Raw genomic sequence first — 27,150 nt, forward strand, 5'->3', positions numbered from 1 at the left:
AAAGAAAGTAACATGGCCACTTAACGTTCCTGGACTGACAGCATAGGCAATCAGCCAGAGAAAGCAGGACTACTATTCTGACTACACACTCATCTTAGTTAGGTTCCTACTCTGTGATAAAATACAATAACCAAAAGCAACTTGGGAAGAATGGATTCATTTCAGCTTACACTTCCAGGTAAGAGTCCATCCCTGAAGGAAGTGAGGGCAGGAACTTGGAGGCAGGAACTGAAGCAGACAACTGAGGGGTGATGCTTGTTCCTCATGGCTTGCTCAGCCCCTTTCTTAAGCACCTCCCTGGGGTGGTATTGGCCCAAGTACCCACATCAACAGTCAATCAAGAAAATGCCCTACAAACTCCCCACAGGCTAATTATTAGAGGCAGTTTCTCAATTGAGATTCCTTCTTCTCAGGTTCCTATAACTTGTGTCAAGTTGACAACAAAGGCCCACTCTTCCAACAAAGTGGAAAACGAGAAAACAACACATAAGTACTTCACATTAGACTAAGTGTGAAACACTCCGAGAGACTGGGAATGTGTGTGTGCATGTGTTGGGATGGGGAGTATCCCATTAGAGGTAAAACCTGGGTCCTGTCATATGCTAGGCAAAGGCTCTTTCACTGAGCCACACCCCCAATCTCTGGCTCATCTTGTTGAGCTACAACAACACAAAGAGCTTTATTGGATTACTGCTGTTTAATTTTGAAAAATAAATCAAATCTAAAGCAACTCAAAAACATTTTACAGTATGTGTACTTCTGTATTTGGAGGTAAGAAGGGTCTATTCACATTTCCGTTTCTTTCATAAACACATGACTCTAAATGTTTTTATCTCGAATCTAATAGTAGAAATAAAGTTGCATGTTGCCTCGAAATCTTTCAAGACAATGCCAAGGGAAGGAGGCAGCATGCTGGGAGGCAGGGAGAGGAAGTGAACAGCAGGTGCCAGGACCACTGGGTCTCATTCTCACCATCATCGAACACACACATCTAAGTCTTCAGATGGATGTACCTACACAGTTTTCATCGGATGTGGATTTAAAGAGATTACTCAAATTTCAAAATCAAGATACTTTGCCATCACCCTGCCAAAGCAAAGTACAAACACTTCGTTCTCAAAAAATATTAAGCTTAAAAGGTCTAGAGGACTGACAGAACAGGTGGGGGTGTCAGAGCAGGTTCCTTGCCTATAATCGCTCAGCTTTCCTCCGCATCTTCCAAATGCTTCCTCAGGTAAGCTATGGCCATGGGTGCATTTCTGAAAATGCTTAGCCATGTCATAATCCTGCCCTGCATACTGCTCATAAACTAAAAGCACTGCTTCTGGAGATGTACGTTTGGGAACTGCACCTCTCCACAGGAAGCAGGGAGAAACGGAGGTGAGACTTCTAAAGGATAAAGACTTTCTACCCACCACTCTGGCAGACAAAGGGAGCAGGGCACTGATATGCACCCCAAGTCACAATTAAACATTATAACTCTAAAGTAATGAAGGGATAAAGAGACTCTTGAGTCCTTCTGCTGAAATCTTGCCACTCCCAAAAATTTTACTTTGACTAAATTAGGAAAGGACCAAGGATGGCATCTGGGTAGCTTATATAAATTAGAGATAAAAGTGTGGATTTGCAGCCATAACAATTCATCCCATCTGAAACCAGTGAGCATTTATCAAATGTAGACTTACAACAGAAAGGCTCTAACAATGCATCGGTAATCAGTAAAATCAGATGAAGAACTTTAAAAGTATCTCATTTCTAGAGAGAAATAAGACAATGGGGTATGACCTGGGTGTCAGCAAGTTCAAGAGTCACCAGGTGCACTCTGGTCCTACACGTTCTGTTCTCCTGGCTGCTAAGATCACCTCTGAGTCATATATGTGGGTGATATCTACAGCGCTAAGTTCTGGTACTATATTTTTTGGGGAAAAATGTTTAGATTTATAGAAAAAGTTGCAAAGACGGTACAAAGAGCCCTAGTACACTCTTTGTCCGGCTTCCTCTGACACCATCCTTCTTTGAAGCTGCCATGTTTCTGAAACTATTAGAAGGAACTGTCAAAGGACTGGTAACCTTTAGAACTCGTTCTTTCCCATATGTTTTCTCCTCTCATGGTCTTGTTAATGCTGAGATCTAATCCAGGACCCCAAGTCAAGGTTAGTCATGATCCAATTAACTCTATCTTGTTACATTAGAGTAAAGCTGCCTAATACAAATGAGAACCACTTTTGTTCCTACATTGCTAAACCCTAGGCTGGAACTCACAACTCCAAAGGCAGCTGAACATAAGGGCACCAAGGACACACTGAGGTGAACCACGCTATGGGTGCTCCTGCCCCAAGCTGATATTTTCATCAATGGGAGGGCTACTAGAGACTGGATCCAACTTTGTGACATGAAACAGTTAAATTTACAAGCAAAATCATCAAAAGCTTCATATGCAAGTGACTTTAAATGATGAAATAAGGCCAAAATCCTTGTAAGTGAGTGAAGACTTCGAGAATTTTGAAGTCAATATTGTCTACTCAGGACTCTTTCTTGGTACTCGCTTCTGAGAAAGAAGGAAAAACAGACTCGTTTCCCTCTGTGCTCTGTGTGTGCCTCTCTGAAGGTGTTCCTGAAAGATCCCAACTTCAGTTGGGATTTTTTACTTATAGATGGTAAAAATCTTTTTCCAATAGCACCTTTGGACTTCATAATTTTGAACACAAATTGTACTATTTAGAGTACACGAAAGCCGATTATATCCTAAATGTATCACAGAGACAGAAGAAACGTGTCGCTAACAGCCTGGACCAGGTGTGCTGGGAGGCAGGCTCTTGTCCTGATGATTATAACCACCACTAACTAAAAGCTCCAAATGGCACTGAGTCCAATTTAATTCTTTTAATACATGAAACAGAGAAGAATTCAGGGCATAGAGCTCTTCAATAGGAAAAACATGTTGCAACCAGCTATCTAAGATCTGGGTCTCAGCAGGACCTCCTTTTAAGCTGTCACAGGGGTGGGGGGAGTAATCTGAAGCCATCTCTGATGTTCCATTAGGATTGGGGGGTGGTTACTGTAGCAACTCCATCTACACTTAGCTTGCAAATAATTAAGAACAGCTTCTTAACAGCCAGCTGATCAAGAGTACTAGTGTATGATATTTCATATATGTGTGTACATGTGTATTCGTGTTTGTGTGTAGGGATGGCTCCGGTGTATGTGGAGGCCAGAGGACAACCTTGTCTGTCATTCCTCAGGCACTGTCCACCCTTAAGACAGGGCCTCTCATTGACCTGAGGCTCAACCATTCTCAGTTACACTGGCTGGCCAGAAAGCCAGGGGTCCACTGCCCCCACCTCCAGCAGTGGAGTTGCACACCATGCTGCCACTGCATCTGGTTTTTAACACGCACATTCTGGGGACTGAAGTCAGGTCTATGTGCTCACAACAGCAATCACTTTGTTGACTGAGCTATCTCCTCAGCTTCTACTTTGAAAAAAAAATTGAATTGTGGGCTGAAGAGATAATGGCTCAGCTGTTACAGGCTAGGCTCCCAGAAATATAAAATATATGAAATTGCATTTACAACTTGACCAATAGTTTGGAAGGATATATTACAAAGAATAGAAACCAGAGAGATAAATGGTTTTGAAATGGATAAGGATGTAAAGGGGAATGGTAAATATGGACACCATAGATAAATAGAAGAATAAAGAAGTAAGCAAAAGCTGGGCAGTGGTGGTGCATGCCTTTAATCCAAACTCTAAGGAGGCAGAGACAGGTAGATCTGTGGGAGTTCGAGGCTAGCCTGGGCTACAGAGTTGAGTTCTAGGAAAGGCGCCAAAGCTACACAGACCTTGTCTCGAAAATAAAATAAAATAAAAAATAGTAAGCAGAAGGGCTGGGGAGATGGTCTAATAGTTAGGAGCACTTGCTGTTGCTTCAGAGTTCCTGAGTGGAGCTCCCAGAGCAAGGCAGTCTAGCTCCAGTTGGTCCAAATGCCTTCTCTGGCTTCTGTGCAAACCTGAACACACATGAAGTACACACAGACAGAAGACAGACAAGATACACATAAATAAAAATCACTAAAGGGAAAAAAAGGAAGTAAGCAGAGAACGCTTTAGAACAGGGTACAGGGGGGTTTGATATGAATGATTAATCTACATATCAAATGTAAGCATTTCTTATGCTCAAATTTCGGAGGTGTCAAGTCTGAATGAGCTATGAAGTTCCCATCTTTGAAGCTGGGAGTCGGAACCTCCTGCACTGAAAAGTTCTGCACACAGTAAACATGAGAGATGACTAAGGCCAGAACCCAGCCACTGCCATCAACACAGAAATGCTATTTCCAGTTCCGGTTCTGTTGGACAGGAGGAGTCAGTGTTTCCATCCACAGTTAGCTGTAAGGCAGCTTTAAAGCACTTAGAATAAGTTCATTTTAATTGGCTTCAATTTTAAAGTGATTAAATGTGTAATCCAAGTATGAAAAGAAGTTAAATGTTACAAAAGCAAATATATGCTCCAGATTCTATTATTATTATTATTATTATTATTATTATTATTATTATTATTACTACTACTACTACTACTACTACTACTACTACTACTATTTCTATTACTATCATTATTATTATAATACCTAAAAGGAAGCCATCTCAGAATAACTGTGACAGCCTATGTGTTCTTTCCCTTTCCTCTCCTCCTCACTTCCTTTTTGAGACAGGGTCACACTGTGCAGCACAGCTGAACTGGAGGTTGTCCGTCAGCAGTCTCAGCCTCTCTCGGGCTGTGATTGCAGAGGCTCCTGGCTCCTCACCAGCAAGCAGATTATCCACTTTCTATACACTGGGTACCACACAGAAAGGGTGGAGTTCCAGAGTGGGCAGAGAAGCTTTGAAGACTCCCCGCTTCCCTGCCCCTCTCTAGACAAGAGTACAGTTGAGGGGTAAGCACCAGCCTGCAGCCATAATGGCCTGGGCTCATTCTAGGCCCCACAGAAAATGATTTAGAAGGCAGGTTGATGGATCAGTCAATAAAGCAAGAACCAAATTTGAATCCTCTCTTCCCATTCCTCCCTCTCTCCATTCTCCCTTCTCCTCTCTTCCTTCCCTCTGCCCCCTGTGTAAACCCACAAGTATTATTACCACACACTCAAAGAGAAACATGGAGCTGTTCAACAAGACAGGTTGGGGACTAGAAGAGTATGCCACTTCTTTTCATGTTCCTTTCATACACATCCTCCAGCAGGCCTGGGACTTCTCACAATGCTCTACGCTAAGTACTTCACACTTTCTAATCATGAACTTAGGTGAGACAACAGTGATGTTAAAACTATACATCTTCCAAAGCAAGTCGAGCTCAGAAATCTAACTTTAAAAAAGAGGTGTCAACATAAGTTCACATTTAGGGATAGTCTCTGAAATACAGTCCTGAAATTTACTTTCAGGAGAAATAATATAGGCAAAAATATAAATGTCAACCACAGAAAGCCCAACAAATAACATTAATAGACACGAAGACTAGAAAGTCAAATGTAAGGCAGAATATTCTGCAAATACTAATATTTATGAGATATAGCAAAATCAATACCACAGAAATTAGGACATTTGCTGGGAATTAAACCATCCTGCTGACAGACTCCCCTCTGTGGTAAGGACAGCTGCTGTCTACATGAACGCACACACAACCTTCACCTTGGCATTATACTTCTTCATGATTTCAAAGGACTTACTTGCCTCTTATACTTCTCATTACTTGGTAAATAAAAAGCACAGTCATATTACCATAGAAAGTAAATATGTTTGTGGTGCCTTAAAATATACTAAAGGAAACAACTATTAAAATTAATTTCAAAACCTAGAGAACAGCTGAGGGGTAAAGCGCTAATGTATGAGGCCCTAGGCTTCATCTAGAGCATCCTGGAAAAATATTTAAATGATGGGGTGATGGCTCAGTCAACAAAACAAGGACCTGAGCTTGAATCCTCAGCCCACCGTGGTAGCCTGCCTCAGTCACCCTGGTGCTAGGGAGGCAGAGGCTGGTAGACTGACTCCAGGAGTTCACGGGCCAGCCAACCTAGCCAAAGCTTTGAAATTGCAGGTTCAGTGAGAGAGCCTGTCTCAAAAAAAGAGTGGAGAGCAACTAAGGAAGACACCTATTGCCAGCTTCTTGCCTCCACACTCACACAAGCACACATGCATCCACATGAACTTCTAGAGAACACACACACCATTCTAAAGTTAGGAGAAGGCTCTCATTTCTTAAAGGGAAAGAGATGGCAGAGGCCTTTTCCAAGTGGCTTCATGTGTCAGGGAACCTCAAGAACACACTAAGCATGGCCAGTAAATAGAGGAACAAGAAAGCCAGAGGCTAAGAAACATTCCAAAGCCTCTCTGAAAAACCAATGAATAATTTAAAAGCCATTGACAGCATCGTGAGGTGTTTTTATTATGGCTTTCTTCCCTTCTGCTAATTGGAAAAGGCTCTTTCTTGGAAATTTGCCAACGTGTAGCTTCATGCTAAATCTACCGCTGTTTAATTTCTAAGGGAGGAGGTAAATGACTCATCAAAGCTTCACCTGTCAACGTTTAGGGGGGAGGGGAGACCGCTGCTTGTGACACCACTCTGTGGCGGCACAGTCTTACCCACTAAACTCCCAGCTTGCCAGTTCTGCTGAGTGCCCCCTGCTGCTTTTTATATGACCAGGTCACAGGCTCAGACACACAGCTATACTGACTCAGAATAAGGAGGACCAGAGAGGGAGGCAGGGAAGTGACTTATGTATCCACACAGGTTAAAATCACCCTGCGCAAGGTAAATAAATGTCACTGCTTGTGAACTCTGGGGTGAAAAACAGTGCCTAACAAGGCACTTTCCACACTGTCTCTAATACAGTGGAAAGGTAGACAGCTAGGAGATATTGCAAACAGGACTGAGTAAAACCCGAGAGAAATCCAAAAAATGCAAGATTCCCTTTCCACGCTTCCTCCACCTCTCATACCCAAATAAAGTATATAAAGAATCCCAGAATCCCACAGAAACCTACTCTCAGAGGCCTAGCAGACTCAGCATCAGGAATGCCTGTGCATGCTGGCCCTAAACTCCATAGTGGAAGAATACACTGTCATCCCTCTTGATGATCCATCTGCCTTTGCCTTTACAGCCCAAAGGCCCACTATAAATTGACAATAATCTACAACATCTTAAAATCATGCACCATGGGTGGGCTCTCGTGGATTCAGAAGAACTATACTTGCGTGCTCTGTGTCAACCAGCAAGCAATCTTTCTTCCCATCCTCTTTCCTAATATGAAAAATAAAAGGGAGGTCTTTTCATAGCTGAAAACATAGAAACATGGAATGAGACAGACAGACAGATAGATGTGAAATGATTTACAGTACTAACAACATATAATTTAAGATTTATGTATTTTTATTTTATGTGTATTGGTGTTTTACCTACATGCAGCCCTGTGCACCACCCATATGTCTGGTGCCCATGCAGGCATCAAATCCACTGGAGCTACAGTTAACAGACTCCAGTTGAGAGCCAACATGTGAGTGTTGGAAATAATCAAACCTGGGTCCTCTGTGAAATGCTCTTAACTGCTGAGCCATCTCTCTGGTTCCCAGCATATCTTTGGACAAGATTAGTAAATTAATAACTGAGCAATTAAGCAAGAAACAAACACACACACACACACACACACACCAAAAAAAAAAAAAAAACCACATTGTTACCCACTACCTTTCTGTTTCCTTTGTGAGGACACGATGTCATCTTGGGGCTTGTATCAACCCAGCCCTTGCCTTTGGGAAGTGTGGCACGGGCAACAGAGAATACTATTCTGTATAGTAGGACCAAGTCTTGTTGATTAAATCACCATTTCTAAGAAAGCAAATATATTCAGGGTTGTGTACCAATACGGATATTTACAATGTGAGAAGAGACAAACCAAATATGGTCAACAGTGAGCAGATCATAAATCAGAGAAAACTGTACAGTAGAATATTTCAGATTGTTTAAAATGTCGTCTAATAAAATTCAAATAGAAAATCTTTGTAGTAGAAGAAAAATATAGGAATATTGAGTGTGCAGATATGCAAAGATGAGATGGTGCGGCGCGCGCGCGTGTGTGTGTGTGTGTGTGTGTGTGTGTGTGTGTGTGTGTTTATGCGTGTGCATTTATGCGTATGTGTGTTTCACCGGTATCCCCATCCAAATACTAATCAAGTCCCACCCTGCCTAGCTCCGGGGATCTGATGGAAGCCTGTTTGCGGTGGTGTGGCTACCCACCTTTAACATCTCAATGTTGGAGTTACTGGGCTTTAGAGACACAGGTGATTTTACATTACTCTATTCTTCTGGTTTCCCTGGTGTTTCACAATGACAGATACATATTATTTACTACAGAGGCAGAAGTGCATTTGGTTAATTATTCTAAGCATCTCAATATGCCCCTTGCATGCCTTCCTCTGCAGCAGAAGTGGGAAGGATGATGATCACTCCCCAGAGCCTCAGCAAGGAAGAGTCTGCATTGCATACAAATGATTCTGCCTATCTGAATTTAGTGGTGGGAAACTTCACATTTCAATGGCAGTAATTAAAGGGAAGCTCTTTGGTCTACTGCCACTCACAGCATTTGGAGGTTCAGCCTCCATTATGCAGGTGAGGCAAGCTCCTGTGAGAACAAAATAATATCTAGTGTGCAGACGGCTGGGATGTGCCTGCTTAGAAGCAGGCCGGATATGTACCAGGGCAGGCATGTTCTGCAGACTTTTCCACCAATTTTTGAGAAAGGAATTCTAAGTATTAAACACTTTCATGTTTGAAATATGATAAAAAAAAAAAAAAAAAGGAAAAGAAAATGATCTGTTTGCTGTACCTACACCTAAGTCACATACCCAAGATACTAAATGAGTCACAAATAGAGCCTGGTTATGCTCAGACCACTGCCAAACCTGACTGGATGAAAGCCTACTTGAAACAAATATTTTTGAACTGTAAATTTCACTTATTTGTAAACTTGTAAATACTTCTATAAATTAATCCTGACAAAAATTAAATGCCATGAAGCCTATTCAGAAAGTGGACTTGGCTTCTTTGGACTGTTTACTTCAAATCCTCACATGGCTCAAACTGGGTTCAAGGAGAAAGCAATCTACTGTGGTTCCTTTCAGACTCTTTGAGAGTAAGGCTAACAGCTAAATCAATAGGTACCAACAACCTAAAACTACACTGCCTTCTGTTTGCCCTTTTAAGACTCTTGCCAGTTTTTATTATTATAGTGTCATTGTGCTGGGGACTAAAGCCTGGACTGTGTGTGTCATGTTAGGGCTCTGCCTCAGAGCTATATCTCTGGTCTGATTCTTCTCATTTTAGATGTATATACCCATGGTTTTTATTTTCATTTGAACTAATACTCATAAAGATAGGAGTTTGTTGGAATGTAAAACAAAATTAAGAGAAACTACACTAGGAACTTTCACACAGATGCAAAGGATGAGTCAAATCAATCTCAAGCTGTGCCCATTTTGATATGAATGTGATTGGCACTGTGTGGTAACACCTCCACATTTCTCTTCACAGGCTGTGTGAAATTACTTACTGGCTACAGTGAAACATGTTCACAGAATCTTATTCTGCAGATACAACCATGAAAAATGAAAACATGGCTTAAAGCTCATTGGGTGAGAGATCAGAGGCATGGCAAAATGGGATGGTAGGGTTCCCTAGGAGCAGGTGATGAAGGTCTCAGGAAATAATGTTAATATACTACAGTGGATACTGGGCTAAATAACATGGGACAAAAAAAGGGAGTCGCACTATGACCAGACAGCGCACTTCCATTCCAAAGGGAAACCTAGGGGAAATGATGGAAGAAACAGAAAAAAAAAAAAAACATGAAGTGTGCTGTTATACTTATGCATCTATAATGTTCTGAATTCTTGGATACACTTCCTAAGCCAACACAGGTATTTGCTCATTCTTGTATAAAATATCTCCAGAAGGTCAGGCAGAAAGCAGAAAGAAATTTCCTATAAAGAAAGAAGAGAGAAACCAGAAACAAAATAAGAAAGGGACTTCATGGGGCCATGCTTCCTGTTCAAGTTTTTCTTCTGAGGCTGGTTTATAGTTCAGTGTTAAAGAGCTTCCCTGCTGTGTTTAAGGCCTTGGTTTCCATCCCTGGGACCCAGGAAGAAAAAGGAAGGAAAAGGGGCATAGGCACAAGAAAAGGGAAAGAAAAGGGGGAGCTGTCTTTAATCAACTCAAAACATGGATCCCCATCTCCACAGACAGCACTGAATTTTATCAGAAAATTAGTGTGTCCAAATATTGATGAGAAAATCACTAACACTCACACAGGGCCACAGTCTGTGCCAAGGAACACCTGACCCCACTTGACTGGCACCGAAGGACAGAAGATGTCAGGGGTTGCAGAAACAAGTGGGAGTGGTTACCTTCCTGTCACACGTTTTGGGGCTTCCAGTGGTGTTCTGCTTGAGAAAGCCAGCTGTCGTGGACCATCGGGTGGGGTTTTTCCTGGAGGGCTCCTCGGAGGAAAAGTTATTATCACTGAGCGAAGTGGAGAGGCCAGTTAGAGCTGGGTCACTGCTCCGGCGGACATGAAGAGGCATATCTACACACACAAAGAGAGGATTGGACTTAGCAGAGATGAACACCACACTAGGAAAGATGCATTCAACACAAAGACTAGTGACCAAAGACTACTACTCTTTCATTTTGTCATTTGAGGTTTAATCATGTTTATTTATGGTGTGTCTGTGTATGTATGTGGGTGTGTACGTGTCGTGGCACATGTGTGGAGGTTGGAAAACAGTTTGTACACATTAAGTCTCTCCTTCTACCATGTGGGATCCTAGAATTGAGTTTAGATCTTCTGGGCTTGGAGGCAAGTGCCTTTATTTGCTAAGCCATTCTGCTAGCCCAAGTAATGCTAGAGATTACATAAAACCTGGAGATAGTGGGCCAGCACTCTAACACAAATCCTATCAGGCTTTCAAATGCCCTGGTGGTGAAGGAGAAGGAGGAGAGGTCTAGCTCTGGACAAAGCTGCCTGAGCTGGTATTTGGGCTTCATCACTGGATACTAACATGACTGTAAGCAAAAAACCTGGCTGTCCTCTACTTCTAGTTACTTGTTACTGGAATGATGACAAAATAATATCCTGCTTGGGAAGGGTATTATGGGGTCTAAATAAGAGTCACTGTCTGGCACATGAAAAATACCAAATTGAGAATAACAACCCACACTGCTCTTATTTACCACTCTGTCTAGATAAATTATCACAAATACTATTTAAGACATTTAACAAAAAAAAAAGAAAAGAAAAGAAAAGAAAAGAAAGAAAGAAAGAAAGAGAAAATGAAATTATTTCATCTAACTTTGAATTGTATCTACAGAATTAGAAATGTAGAACTCATACAATGCTTGGATAGTCTACTGAAGAGTTACACTGAATGCAATGCTGCTTTTCTTCAATAAAGTATTTCAAGAAAATGCAAAGCACACAGTTGCTTCTTGTCTCTCAGATGATTGGGGAAGGTAATTTTCATTGGAAGCCTCATATAAATTGTCAATACTTGTATAAATTCTTCTAGGAGATATCTCTGGGCATGGCTAGAAGGATGGATCCAGAGATGTCTGAATGAGAATAGAAGACCCACCCTGAAAGTGGGCTGCACTGTGGCTGGAGTCTTGGACTGAATAAAAGGAGGAAGTGAGGAGAGCACCAGCTTTCTCTGTCTGTGTCTGTCTGTCTGTCTGTCTCCTTCCCCGCTCCCCTTCCTAACTGTGGATGCACTGGAACCAGCTGCCTCTCTCTGCTGCCACCATGGTTCCCCATCACAGCAGACTGTTCCCGCACTGTTAGCCTGAATAAACACCCCTTTAGGATGCTTTAGTCAGATACTGTCACAGCCAGGAGGAAAACAGTTGAGTACAGTGATCTTGAGAGTAGTGCATGATACGCAGGAACCTCTGCTATTTCCTCATATAAACCACTCCATAAAAGACCATTTCAGTACAATAGTCATGCAGAATTAGGATGTGTCCATAGTTAGCTGCGTTAACACAATCAACAACAAATTGAGGCCAGTGTCTGTCAAGGTATCACTGAAGCATGATGGACCACAGCAGAGGAGAAACCTAGGATATAAGTTTGAAGAGTTACCATAAAGACCTCTAACAAATACCAGGCATGGTGGTGCACATTTTTAATCCCAACACTCAGGGGACAGAGGCAGGTGGATATCTCTGAGTTTGAGGACAGCTTGGTCTACATATTGAGTTCTATGACAGCCAGGGCTATATAGTAAGACCGAAGTCTCAAAACAAAACAAAACAACAAAAACAAAACCAAACAACATTAAAAAACCCAAATACATCTAATAAAATAGTCCTTCCCAGGAACCAGTAAGCTCACCAACAAAACCACAGACAAGCCAGCCTCAGAAGTATCTTAATTAATATCCACATCTACACCATGAAAACTTGATAACAGTACCACATGGGCAACACTATCCAAGGCAAAACAAACAAACAAACAAAAAAAAAAAAAAAAAAAACTTTTTAGTTTAACATTAGTTATGGATATCTTAATTCGATAGAAGGAACACATGCATAAAAATTATAAGATGTAATTTCTGGTTTTTAAGTGTGTATAAATTACCTGTGACAGCCAACATTACTTAAAATTTGCAATTAAAAAAATTAAACAGAGGCTAGGGATTTAACTAGGGGTTTGGCAAAATGTACTTGTCTAGCCCAGAGGAACCCTTAGATTCAATCCTTAGTACTACATAAACTGTGAGTAGTGAGACATGCCTGTAATCCCAGAACCTGTGGAGAGAAGGCAGGAGAGTCAGAAATGCAAGGACATCCTTGGCCACATAAGGAGTAAGAGGCTGCCCTGGGCCACACAAGACCATAGATAGATAGATAGATAGATAGATAGATAGATAGATAGATAGATAGATAGATAGATATAGGTAGGTATAGGTAGGTAGGTAGGTAGGTAGGTAGATAAGAACTATATAGTCAGGATGGAGAGATGGCTCAGGGGTTAAGAGCACTGGCTGCTCTTTCAGAGGTCCGGGGTTCAATTCCCAGCAACCACATGGTGGCTCTCAACAGTCCTTAATGAGATCTGGTGCCCTCTTCTGGCCTACAGGCACACATGCAGGCAGAACACTGTATATATAATAAATAAATCTTAAAAACAAACAAACAAACAAAAACTGTATTGTCACCTTTGAGACAAGTGTGTAACACCACTTTTGGAAGTCCCCTACCAAATGAAAACAAAATTATTTCCTAAATTAATGGGACTAAACTATTCCCAAAGGTTACAATGATGTCTATTTTGAGTAACATCAGTGCCAGAGTTGTTAGTTTTCCATCATTTAAACATGCCTTGGCACCAATCTTCCGTCCCAGCTTCCAGTGCGAAAGTATAAATATCATACTAGCTCAAAGAAAGAGTTAACAGTGTTAACAGTGGTGCAGCCATAAGGCCTAAAACCAGCACCCACTATCTGGCACAAAGTGACCAGAGAAGTATATTCCATCTCACAGCAGAAATTTGCTTCCCAGCATCAACATAGTGGGGGGAACATACTACACTCAGGATTCCATTACATCATGACCTGGAACCATCATTTCTTTCTAGACATGAGCATTATGCTAACCTGTTAACCTGAAACAAACAGAGAAATCACACCTTTATGGCAATGCAGTATTAGGAAAAGTTCCCTTCTATTCTAAGGGATTAGAACTTTCATTAGATCTCAGAGCCAAAGTTAATAATACATAGTGAAGTCACTTAAGACTTGAGAAGACTGCTGCCCTATTATGTTCTCTATGTACTCAGCCTATTTGCCAAACCTGCCTTTAAAAGAACAACAAACTTTACAGGCCTTGGCTTTTCCATATACTCAACTTTTATACCCTAAGCTAATGTATAGCTGCAATCTTAAATTATATAAAGCCAGAGTGCAGTGGCGCACGCCTTTAATCCCAGCACTCGGGAGGCAGAGGCAGGTAGATCTCTGTGAGTTCAAGGCCAGCCTGGTCTACAGAGCAAGGTCCAGGACAGGCACCAAAACTACACAGGAAAATCCTGTCTCGAAGAGCAAAATTTGTGTGTGTGTGTGTGTGTGTGTGTGTGTGTGTGTGTGTGTGTGTATACATACATACATACATACATACATACATACACACACACACACACACACACACACACACACACACACACACACACGCTTCCATTCCCTTAGCCCATGAGTAATGCATACCTGTGTGTATGCTATGGTGACAGACGCTGAAAACAGCAAATATGCTGAAAGCAACTTTACAAACTGAATATCCACCATAAACTTTAAAGACAACATGCAGATATTGCTTGGTAGCATTTGTTTGCTATCTCAGTCAGCTGGAACCAGTGACTTAATCCCTTGTAAATCCCTACTAAAAATTCTGTAAAGTATCCTTCATTCTTTGCCTCATGTGATGCTTTCTGCGCTGTTTGGTAAGAAAGAGAGCAAAGTCCTTTGTTAGGGACACACAGACACAAACACAGGAACAGACAACACAAGAGAGCCCCAGGCAGACACAGACTCAGACTCAGACAAGAAGACAGGGAATGATCGGGACACAGGGACAAAGGTAAAGTGCTGTCTTAATTTCTCTCCCTCTAAGCCACACTGACACATTCAGGTACTCTGAGGCGACTATTAATGTGTTCAACATCATGCACATCTGTTCAGTCTACGCAGCTGCATCTGTAAATAAAGTTGACTGTGGGAAAGGGGGGTTGGAGGTAGAGGCTGCTCACCAAGTGGATGAAGAAGCATGGGGCTAGGGGCCACAGAAACCGCAATTTGAGGGGCACACCTGGGAGACATGGATATGCAGCCCCTCCTGTGCAGCCATTAAAGCCATGTTTGTACTGTAGGGAAACTGATTCCAAAGAGTCACCATACAACCACCCTGGACCTCATCTTCGTGCTACCCTCTAATACACACCCCATGAGATGACAGCATCACCTTTTACGTATTTGAGCACTGTTGCCTTCAACAAGGTGAAATTGAGTAATAATAATAATAACCAGGCTGGTCAGAATATTACAGAACTAAATAAAGAAGTCAGCAGTGAATTCTCACTAGAGGAGTGTCAGGTAACCATACAACAATGCAAAATGCTCAGGTTTCAAAGGCTTTAAGGGGCCATAAGGGCTGGGTGATCACAACACAGGCATAGCCCTGGCGGTCCTAAAACGGAAAGACTGCAGTATTATGGTACTGAAGCACACCAGACTCGGGGAAAGATAGCATACTGTCCCACTCATGGGAGAAGCTGACCAAGCTGCTCTTATACAAGTGTGCACTGTGGGCTAGAAGAGCAAGGAGGAGGAAATGGGTACAAATGCTCTGGAACCTGATAGGACAGGGTGGTAGCTACAGCCAAGAATTTTCATTGTGCATTTCAAAATAGCAAAAGTCAAGGATCCCAAATATTTCCAACACAAAGAAGTGAAGAATGTTTGAGAAGATGGAGATGCTTGTTACATTGTATGTGTACAATTATATCACTACATAATACATACACAGGGCAGTATCACACTGTACTCCATGAATATACATGGTAACTATGAAAACAGAGATCCCAGTGTAGCTCTGTATTCACACTCACAGAAATTAGATCCAGCAGGAACTGATTATCTCCCACTATAATGGCGCTCACTAGGAGGTGTACTGGTTTATTTTTTTTCTTGGTTCTATAATTGCATGAAAGGCATTATTATGCAGCTTACACAAACACAAAGGTTTAGGAATAGAATTTTAGAGCCAATGACTTCCTTTGGAGGGTCTGAATGATTTTATTTTTTAACATGAGCCCTGTAACAGTCACAATGGAGAAACAAGTAACTCACTTCATAGATAAGCTGGGCTCAAAAGTACAGGAACAGCCAACTATGATCACAGATCAATGTCCTAGACAAAAGTTTGGGCTCCTGAGCAAGGCTCATGACCACACAAATCATTAAGTTATTATTCACTAATGTATCAGAAAAGGCATTCTATTTCTATCTACCTATGACTATGAATGTTGGCATCAATTATTAAAGAGAAGAATCTTGTCTTCAAAGCAGAATCACACACACTCTAAACGACATACTCAACTGACTGCCTTCTTTTCACATCAAAGAGCAGACGAACAACACACTAACTATACATGCAGATTGTAACACACACATCTACATTGTAAAAATGGTAACACAGAGAAGAAGAGGCCTATTTGCTTAGTGGAGGGAGGGTACAAGCATGGATACTTTGGTGCTAAAGAACAGTACAGATGAACAGGCTGAGGCTGGCATGGTTCTCAGTCACCTCAGGACCTGATGAAGGCCAAAAAGCAAGAACTAGGTGCGGGGATACCCTCCTAATACCACAAAGGCAGGCAGATCTTGAGTCTGAGGCCAGCCTGGTCTACGCAGTGAGGTCCAAGCCCTCCCTGGGGTTTTTCACTGTAAGAAAACAGCAGCCGCAAAACAGTGAGTGCGTGCCTCCAACAACTGTAGTTTGTGCAGCTCACGGCTGAAGCTGGTTACCATTTAAAAAGTGAAAAGGAAAAAATGCTAAATCTTTACTGGTTTTTTTCATTTCTAAGTAACAATAATAAACCTACTATATGTTCCATAATCAATATGAGTTTATGACAATGTCTTTACAAAAAGCAAAACACAAAACCAGAGGAGACAGCCACTGCTTTATGTTTCATACAATAGAGGACACCTGGATCCCATATCTACTTCTGCAGGCACTCTGCTGCAAAATGGGAGAGCAGAGAGAAAAACCAGCAGAACATAAGTGGACCTGGAGTGAGAGCATATTTTAATTGCCTTCTGAGATAATTGTGGAGCTTCCTCGGCCATACTTGGCGAATGGCAGTTTCTCAAAGGTCAGCTGCAAGCTGGGTGTGAACTTTTCCGTTACATTAAAATCTGCTTGTCTTTTAATGGAATATCTACTGATGAAAAATTCTGCGGCATTAGTCATCTGGGAAATATTAAGTTATTGAGCTCTGCCAATCTTCTCAATGTTGACACATTTTCTTTCCTATCAGAAAAATCACATATGTTAACGTCTCTACTGATCTCATTGGGAACATGTTACAGGGTGGGAAGTTGTCAACAGGAGCAAGTTATGGGTTGGGAAGATGTCAGTCATGCTCATGTGCGTGTGAGTTTCCTAACCTGCTTCTCACTACGAGGCGGCAAGTCCTGTCAGCTGTTGCCCTTCTTTGATGGGCTCCTGTCATCCAATTGCTAGAAACCCTCCAATACCGGATTCTGAATGTCCATGGTCCTTCTGCCCTTTTTGAAAATAAAACTAATGTTTCAGGACTGGTAAGCTGGGTAAGTAAGTAAAGTGTGTGTGTGCTGTGCAGGCATGAGGACCCCGATGCTGGGAAAGCAGAGAGAAACAGATCGCTACAGCTCTCTAACCAGCCAGGCTAGCCAGAAATGGTGAGCACCAGATTCAGCGAGAGAATCTGTCTAAGATAAGGTGTACAAGACCCAACACCAACCTCTGACCTGCACACACGTGTGCATGTGCACACGCACACATGCACACACATCATGCAGATCTCTCTCTCTCTCTCTCTCTCTCTCTCTCTCTCTCTCTCTCTCTCTCTCTCTGAATGAAATCTAAACCGTTGCCAATTCAAGCCATTGCCTAGCAGTTTTTTTGAGACAGCTGCAATGTTTCATGCCTGCTTCCCATTCTGCCATTTAAAATCTGTGTACTTGAACACAGGTTGAAGTAAGGGCTTGCCCTGGTTCATCAAGGGGTAAGCAGTGTGAGTGACAAGCAGGGTTTTTTTTTTTTCAAATGAAGCATGCCCACACCTAGTGGCCAGCAATTACCTCTGGACTGCCCTACCCATACAGTGTGAGGCAAGTCAACAATACAATGAGTGTGCCTTGTGCCCTTGGGGCTGGGGACTGAGGCCAGGGCCTCACACATGGTGATAGCTGAGTCTGCCATCATTATTCCCGACCCAGTCCAATGGATACATCTTAACAATAATGAAAATGTGTGATCCTCTGGCCTCCCTGAAATGATCTCAATGACTTATAAGGACCCATGAGTCAGAGCCTGAGAACCACCGGCCTGGTCCTGAGATCCTGGAATCTGGTCCTCTTTAGGGCTTTAGTTCTCAACAGGTAAATACAAAGACCACAATGAAGGCTGAAAAGATTCCTTGAGGACTAAACATGTGATCTCAAACATGTTCACTGCCCCCCATCCCACCAGGCTCCTCCATCAAACCTCTTCCTAACAGAACTGATAGCCATCTAGCAACATGTCAGAGAAAGTATAAAAAGATGCCTATGTTGCAATATCATAAGCACTACAGCTTGTAAATACCAAAGGCTGTGAGGACGGGTACAAAGATAGCCACACAGTGAGGTAGGGGGGCATCTGAGCAAGCAGGTCTTAAGAAAGCTGATTATGATAAATATCTAGACTTTGAGAGGTTTGCCATCTCTCTTCATAGCAACAGAGCTTAGTATCATATAGAGAATACCATTTTGCCCTTGCCATCAAGGAATTAAATATGAATGCAGGATCTTTCCTTAGATTTCATATTTATTATATCATTTCCTGCTGATATGATAAAACACCCTGACAAAACCAACTTAGGAGAGAAACTGTGACTCCCAATTTCAGTTTCTCGGCCATCACTGTGGGGAAGTCAAGGTAGTGGCCGGTCACACCATATCCGGTTTGGAGCAGAGAACAAAGGATCAACATACATGCTCAACTCAAGTTTTCCACTCTCAGAGTCTGGATCTTCTCCCAAGTGGATGTTTCTACCCACGTGGAGGGCTGGGTCCTCCTACTGAACTATCTTAATCAAGACAAGCCCCAACAGACATTCCCACTGGCCAACATGAATAACACCTCATTGATACTCTCTTTCAAGGTGATTCTAAAATCTAACCACTACAAGACTGCTGCAATGTACAAAGTGGTCCTGGGCTGGTGACCTATTGCACCGTCACTAATAAACTGGTGTACTTTATATCCATTACAGTAATGAACAATAATGGGCGCTTCTTATCTGTTGAAATTCCTCGGCCCTAATTTTAGGAAAGCAGAAGTATTTAAAAATATGATAATAAAACTTTCCAACCAAGTGATCTTCTGATTTATTTAATATAGAGATGTTCAAAGTCTGGCCTCTGAAACATGAAAAAGAAAATTCAAAGATAGGCATCTTTAATAATGAAGCTGCTGGCTGCTGCTCAGAGGGATGTGCAGCGGTACTGGGCCCGGGACAGCTGTGCAGGCCGTTTGATGTCATGGCGGCTTTGAAGAAGGGCTAAAACAGCCATAAACCATCATCCCATGATCCCAGATGCTCTGGGGTGCCAGTGCACTGTAAATATTGATTTGTTGTCCTAGGGAACGTGCTTTGGAAATAAGGTGAAGAGAGGGTAAATCAAATAAGGAATTAGAGCAAATGCTAAACAGGAGACAGAGACGCAAGTGTTAAGTTAGACTTCCAACTGCCTCCTCCTCACTGGGCTGGTCACTGCTTCTCTTGGGTTTCCAGTTGACTCATATGTTATTTAACCACTTGAGGCAATGAATAAACTTGTTCCAAAATGGCCCACATAAGATGGCAAGATATTTAATCAAATCAAAAAAGCATAAAGTCATAAGATTTCTAATAGAACTTACGATACAAATAGCACAATTACTCCTCATATAAAATACAACCATTTCTCCCATCTCCAGAGCCACTACACAGCTCCTGAAGACACAGATCACCATGGGAAAAGCCAAGTTATTAGCACGTGCCATGTTACAAAACCTACCCTCCAATGGCAGCGCACCAAGCCGAGGCCTGGGAAGAATTCTCCATCCAGAGGCTGTGAGTAGACTTCAGGTTTCCTCCCAACTCTATTTCCTGTGCCACTGGCCATGGCTAGTGCTCAGCCCTACCCAAACTGGCATTTCCACCTCCAAGCGCTGCAGGAAGACATTCCCAAAGCGCAGAAAGCAGTGAGTGAGAAAAGCCTGTGGCTTTTTCACTTAACTTCCTATAGCACTGTGAGCCTGGTTCTACTCTTTGGAAAGCATATGATGCCTCCTTTCTAACCCATCAATCAAATGCAGTGCATCAGAATTCTTGGTCTGGTTGGACCATAACAACATTAGAAAAAGTCCTGGCCTTTGCATTCTAGGATCTGTTAGCAGAAGTTCCGGGGGGGGGGGGGGGGGGGGGGGAGGAGGGAGTCCTTCCAATAGTGAACCTTCTACAAAAGCTGACTGATAATCAGAATAATAATGATTGTGGTAAACTAGACTGCTACAGATCCAGGGCAAAATTGAGCTATCTTAGCCAAAGAGGTACTTACTGCCCACCTCTCTGTGTCACCTATCATCCTTGTGACTGCTAGGTAAGTCATTCTGAAATGTATTAACAGAGCACTAGCTTCCACCAATGCAAAGACTAAGAATATCCTCAAACAGTATCTGAAGCCCACTGCTGCATTTCCCGCATTGCTTTGACCTGCCCACCTGGACATTCAGAAATGTGTTTGAAAAGTGCCTTAATTTATAATTTCCTTTGTTCTGTTATTATTATTGAAGAAGAAGAAGAAGAAGAAGAAGAAGAAGAAGAAGAAGAAGAAGAAGAAGAAGAAGAAGAAGAAGAAGAAGAAGAAGAATCATGACAGTATTACCATGTCAAAACATAGAATTTGGAGTAACCTGAATATGTGTTCCTGGGCCACAGTCATTTGCATCTGGCTCCCTAATCAACCATCTCTTTATTCCTTTCTAGGTGAGAATTGTGGGGCTTTTGTTTGTCTTTTGCATGCACAGATCTGAATGCTTCTATGCCTCATGCCCAGATGCAGCTGAAGGCACCCACAGGTGTTCCCAGGCCCGCCCACTCTAAGAGGTGCCCACAACTGAATGGAAGCTGTGTTCACATGAATTTCGCCAGTCAGAACTCGCCTTCATTATTAAATGTTTCCTCCAGCACAGAAAATGGTACTTGAAAATGTTTGCAGAAATGGTTTATAAATGAAACTGATGAATAAATGTGGCTTCCAGCTATCTCTACCTTTTTTATATCCACTGTCTCAATTATAGTAAGGTCAATCTCTTTATCAAAGAAGAAACAATGATACACATTGGATAGCCCAAGGGGGATGATTTTTTTAACTGTTGAGAAAAGACTGAATTGCTAGTTCAAACACTGCCAATAATAGACAGACTCCCAGCAATGTGTTCTTTTTATTTTATTGTTTTTACCATTAAGTTTGCACTGCCGTCCTTCATGCCTAGCTGAGTCCCCTCCAGGGGTGCCTGAGTACCACATACTGCAGGTCAAAGCCGACACTCCAGGAAGAATCTTACACTCGATCTGAATCAAATCCCTCTTACCTCTACCACTTTACCAGTTCAGTTCAACAATCATAGATGCAAATTTGAAAACTATCAATTATATCTGACAAGGAATTTGTCTCTCAAAAATTGCCATCGACTATTGATTGATGGGGATATTCTGTAAAGGCTCAATGCTGTCGTTAGACATTTGTCTTCTATTATCTTATTAAGGGTTTGCAGACGTCACTCACTGTCAGGTTAACTTTTGAGAAGCATTACTTTCCCATCGATTTATTATTCTAACCTCTAACCTATAATGCTATAGAAAAGTGTAACATGTGCCCTCACCTAGGGACTACGGATCTGCACCTTTCACTAGCTGATTTTCCATTCACGGATGTACTCCACGTTCATCTGGTTCTCTATTTATCCGCCCACATGATTCATATCAACTGCTTCATGGAGGCAGTCCTCTTCAGATGTCTCCAGACTTCTGCTGTTGTTGTTACTGGGTTTGTTTGGTTTTTTGGTGCTGGGTATAGACCCCAGGCTTCAGAGCTGCTTAAGCAAATGCACTGCAATACACTCCAGCTCAAATCTCTACCCTTTATTTTGCTCACAAGTGGAATTTTTGTCTTAAAAATGAATCTTTGCTAAGGAAGCCTGAGGACTCACTATGCACTCAACTAGCTGCTGGTGGCAAACAGATTTCAGTGAGGATAAAGAGACAATAAAGAAATAGTGCATACAATGTCACCAGCAATTGGTGCTGTGGAAAGCTAAATGCAGTAACAGCCAATGGGAAGGGAAATATTTTCTAAGAGGGAGAGCAGGACACAGGTCGTCCAGTTTCAGATCGATCTCTCACTGTGGCACCTTGTACATGCTGGCTGGTAATCAGCTTACTTGGCACTAGTCAGCGGCTCCAAGAAGTGAGCAAGGCTTCCGGGTCCTGAAGCATATGGCTGCATGTCTATATGTATTACCATCAATGTGTGGAGATCTTTCCCTGATAATCTAATGCAGTCAATCTCCTTAAGGGGAGAGTAATGGACATGTTAAAACATCCCATGCATCTGGAACAGGCAATCAGGGTGGAGTCACTGACAGACAGTGCTGGACATTTACTATGGTTAGGAAGGTGAGAGGAACATTAACACACTAAAAGGAACTCTTCAAAGCAATGCTAAGTAAATAGCTAACGGAGTTTTTCTATTAAATAGGTAGGGAAATTTGGTGTTAAAATAATAAGAACACCTGACTAGAGTTAATCTACAAGTGGTGGTAGAAATAAACCCACATCTCAGTCATTAGAACAAATAAAATGGGCTACTACCCAACAAGGGTGGAATGGGAATCCCAGGGTCCAGGGCTGAAAGCCTACCTTGTTCACAAAATTCTCAGCATCCAGAGTCCTCATCACCAAAGGGCAGCCATATAGCAAATGCATTTGAGCAGACCTCTTACTGACAAAATGAGGACAGACAGACACTGTCCCTGAGTTCATGGCCCAAATATCTGTACATATTCTTGACAGAAAGAAAGAAGGACCATGTAAAGAATTAAGAATGAGACAGGCTCCTTTTAGGGAAAGCTAAGAAACAATGAAAGCTCTTAATTTATCATAATTTGTTGTATTGTTAGAAGACTTGTATGAGGGAGGAGTGTCACACTGAAGGAAAGGGACTTTGTCCTGTGTGTGTGTGTGTGTGTGTGTGTGTGTGTGTGCGCGCGTGCGCGCGCGCGCGCATGTGACCGCGCACTCATATGCACAAATGCTTCACATTTCACAGCTGTGCCACAAGCATGACCTGGGTTAACAGAAGTGTGTGAGGTGACCTTAATCTGCATGTTCACACATTGTAACTGCATGATCTTAGAAAATGGGTTTACTTGTACCAAGAGAATGATTTCAGGCAAATATTTGGTAGGCTAAGGATAATGTCTGACCACTGAGAAAGTGTGCCCTCATGTGGATCCCCTCCTATATCTGACTTCAGGTCCTAAAGGTGAAAACCCAGACCACCAGTAAACTCACACCTATGTATATAAATATGCTCTGTGAGAAATATCAATCTTCACTAGTTTGTTGTAAAGAGGATCTGGGCATACTTTATGAAATGCTTGGCTTCAGGTCACTGTCAGGAACTATTTCACTGAAGTCTCTTTGGCCTTATTTCAAAGCTGGGAGGTTATGAGGGGGTAGTGATTACTATTACTAAACTCTTCAGACATGTCTCTGAAATGTTTTAAGAATCTGGTCATTTTGTAGATCAGTTAACTTAGCTAGATGAAAGTATGACACTAAAGCTATGATTTGATACTCTCAATTATATTAACCTTTTATTACTGCATAAAGGACAAGATCACAGGTAGTTCTATTTCTCTCAACTTTCAAAGTTTAAAGATGGAATAGTTAGCTGGTCTACTTAAAGAATATAGGGAAGAAGAACCTATATTTTCTAACATCTAACAGAATTTTTATGACATATTTTATGTTTATATTTGCAACTTGGGAAATCACAATTCATAGCTAGACTCCCCAAAGAAATAAACAAATATTTATATATGACTTTGTTTATCAAGGTGCTATATTTAACACAACCCACTGTGATAATACAAATGTTATCATAATCTGTTACCAAATAAAGTTCCAGTCACAATCAAAGCAGTTAACAATCCTCTATTTAGTATGTTTAGAGCGTCAAAGAGTTGGCTGCTTTTTAATTGGGGAGATGAACCGCTTTAATATTGATGAAACATTTCTAATATTTAAGCAGCACTTTTACACCAGTAAATCTAAACAACTTTACCTATCACTCTGCCAGCTTGACAACCAAGCAAAAAGAATTCAACCCAATAGTGGTTTCCTAGGCAACAAGCAAAGAGAAAATCAGTGGGGGAAAAAAATCGAAAACAAGAAAAAGCATTGTGGCATTTCCAGTAGGCTTAAGAAATGCATTCTAATTGTCCAAATGTCACAAAGACAACAATATTGAAAATCATTTCATTGGAAATGATTCAAAAGATAATGCCATTTTCATTGTAGCAAACGGGGTGTGGAAAAATAGAAAAATTAGATTCCCTTCCTTTATTCTGAATTAAGTAGGGTCAGTCATCAATCTTGTCTGATTTTATGAAATTTATCTACATTAGTACAGATTTCTAATATGCCTCCTTATTTCCCTATGGCAAGTTGAGCTGACACTTAACTACACAAAGAATCACCAGGGTGAGGAGATAGTGCTGTTTAGATAAAGCCTCTGGGCATCTCTGGGCTCACAGAAGACCCCATACACGCTTAGGTCTTCATTCAAAAGGAAAGCCCTTTGTGATGGTTATATTGATTATCCATTTGACAAGGTCTATAATCAGCTTGGAGACAAACCTCTGGGCATGTCTGTGAGCAATTTTCTATACTAGGTTAATTGAAGTAGAAAGACCCACCCTAAGTGTGAGTGGGACCTTTCCTAAGGGCTGGCTGGATATAAAGAAGACTGACCATAAAGGAAGCAAACAGCAACATTCATCTCTGCTTCCTGACTGCAGATGCAATGTGAGGAGCTGCCTCGAGCTCCTGCGAACACACCATCCATACTATGAACTACAATGGACTGTACTCCCCAAACTAACCAGAAAAAACCACTCACTCCTTAAGTTGCTTCTGTCCCAGCAGCATGAAAAGTAAACAGTGTGGCCCTTGAAAACAAGTGAGCCCAATCTGAGTATTCTCTCTTGCCCCCTAGTTTCCTCCATTGTAACAGAGAGGGCTTGGATTCAACCACACAAAAACTTTTAGCTTGTGATTTTAAGAGCTGAAGTGTTGAAGGACTGGTCTTTAATTCTGCTAATGAAATCAGTACTATGTTCTAGGCTTGTGAAGTTTCTTTAGAAGCCTTGAACTTGAGTTAACCTTGAGGAAGCAACATTGCAAACACTATACCACACAGTGGGTTAAAGGTCTAAATTTTTACCAGCATTTATAACCATGGAGCATTTTGTCTTTTCTGTATATTGGGAGCATTTACCTAGATTAAAAAGAGTATGATGAAAGCCCTCAATCCACGCTGAATGTCACTGCATTCCTATGAGACCCTCAATATTGTCATCTAACCAGCCTTCTCAGAGAAACACTTTGCTAATTTAGGAACTTGGGTGGAACTGATCCAGTAATTCAAAGCCATGAATTCAGTAGCTGCAGTCAAACATTACAAGTGTTTTCTTGATAATTCATTTCTTGATGATCGGTAAATTAACGACATGAACAATAAAATCCAAAGTCATAATAATAATAAACAGTGAAGAAATACAAATTTTGTTTCTATTATGTGTACCCAATAAAGCAAGGGAGAAAAGTTGCAATTCCTTACCCCAGAGGCAATCAACCAGCAGTATCATGAGAATGGTGCTAATAGCTGGTGAATGGTGTTGCAACCCTGTGATATGGGTGTCCCAGTGGATCAATGTGCAACCCTGTGACCTGGGTGTCCCAGTGAATGGTGTGCAACCCTGTGATATGGGTGGCCCAGTAAACAGGTATGCAACCCTGTGATCTGGGTGTCCCAGTGGATCAATGTGCAACCCTGTGATCTGAGTGTCCCAGTGAATCAATGTGCAAGCCTGTCACCTGGATGTCTTGTTTCCTATGTATATATTCCCCCTTTCCATATATGCTTGCTCTCTTACAAAAGGTAAAATAACAGAACTACTATGGAACAAGTTGCTGATTTGTGAGAAAAGTGAATTTCAAGAACAGAAGCACAAATGTTGGTGAGCACATTTTTATAGTTTAGTTCGATTGGGCATGCTTTTCTTCTTTGATGTTTTTCGACCCAGCTATCTAGATTCTCTTACTGGTTGCTGAACATAACAGAGGAGGTCACCATATTTTATCCATACAACACATAAAGTCATCTCAAAGAACATTTAAACAACACTGCCATTAACAAAAATTTGAGCCAGGCTTGGTAGCATAGACATTTAATACTAGCACACTGGAAACTGGATTCTGAATTCTAGGCCACTCCAAGCTATAGATACAAAATCAGAGGTAAACCTGGGCTATATATTGAGACAGTATTTTTAAAATAGAAAAAAAAAAAAAGTGTTCCCTAAGAGTCTAGCAGGCTGGTATGTGGGCTACAATCCATGCAGATCTCCAGGGGTCTGACAAAGCATGCTGACGATGCAGTACAGCACTGAATTTTCTCCCACTCCCATGAGCCAGCACAACCAGCTTCAAAGTTCAGATCTGATCAGATATAGGTAAAATTCCTTTCCTTTTTCAGTGTTCACTTTACATTTTCCTTTCCCACATTTTTTTTTTTAATTTCCAAAAGACTTACTGTTATTTCAGACATCACTATGTGGAGTGGTTTGAATAAGGAATTTCCCCAGCAGGTTGGCATTGTTTGAGGAGGTGGTGAGCAATGCTGGGAAAAGTAAGTCACCTAGGGATCACTTTGAGAATTTATTGCCTTGCCCCATTTTCAGACTATGGGTGCGCTCTCTCCCTCTCCCTTCTTCCTACTTATGAGTGGAGATGTGACCTTTCAGCTTCCTGCTACAGCTGACCACTAACATGCCTTGCCCTCCCTATGGAACCATAAGCCAAAATGAACGCTTTCTTCTAATAGCTGCTTCTGGCTATGGTATTTTATATATAGAAAGAAACAAACAGCCAAAAAATACAACTGTAGATGTTTATCAACTAGAAGGATACTAGCAACA

The 27,150-nt window shown here is 41.6% G+C and overlaps 1 protein-coding gene across 8 annotated transcripts in view; it reads right to left on the bottom strand.

The window, feature by feature from the left end:
- The window catches only part of Pard3 (par-3 family cell polarity regulator), a 539,860-nt gene that overhangs the window by 292,512 nt on the left and 220,198 nt on the right, over positions 1-27,150 (bottom strand). For 7 of the 8 annotated variants that reach the window (XM_036187591.1, XM_036187588.1, XM_036187587.1 and 4 more), the window contains exon 4: positions 10,446-10,624. The exons of the other annotated variant lie outside the window; for it this stretch is intronic. In XM_036187591.1, the coding sequence (XP_036043484.1) occupies positions 10,446-10,624 (179 nt within the window). The remainder of the gene's footprint in view (positions 1-10,445; positions 10,625-27,150) is intronic. 8 annotated transcript variants of the gene reach the window in all.

This window comes from Onychomys torridus, chromosome 5, assembly GCF_903995425.1.
Source record: "Onychomys torridus chromosome 5, mOncTor1.1, whole genome shotgun sequence".
Classification (NCBI taxonomy): Eukaryota; Metazoa; Chordata; class Mammalia; order Rodentia; family Cricetidae; genus Onychomys; species Onychomys torridus.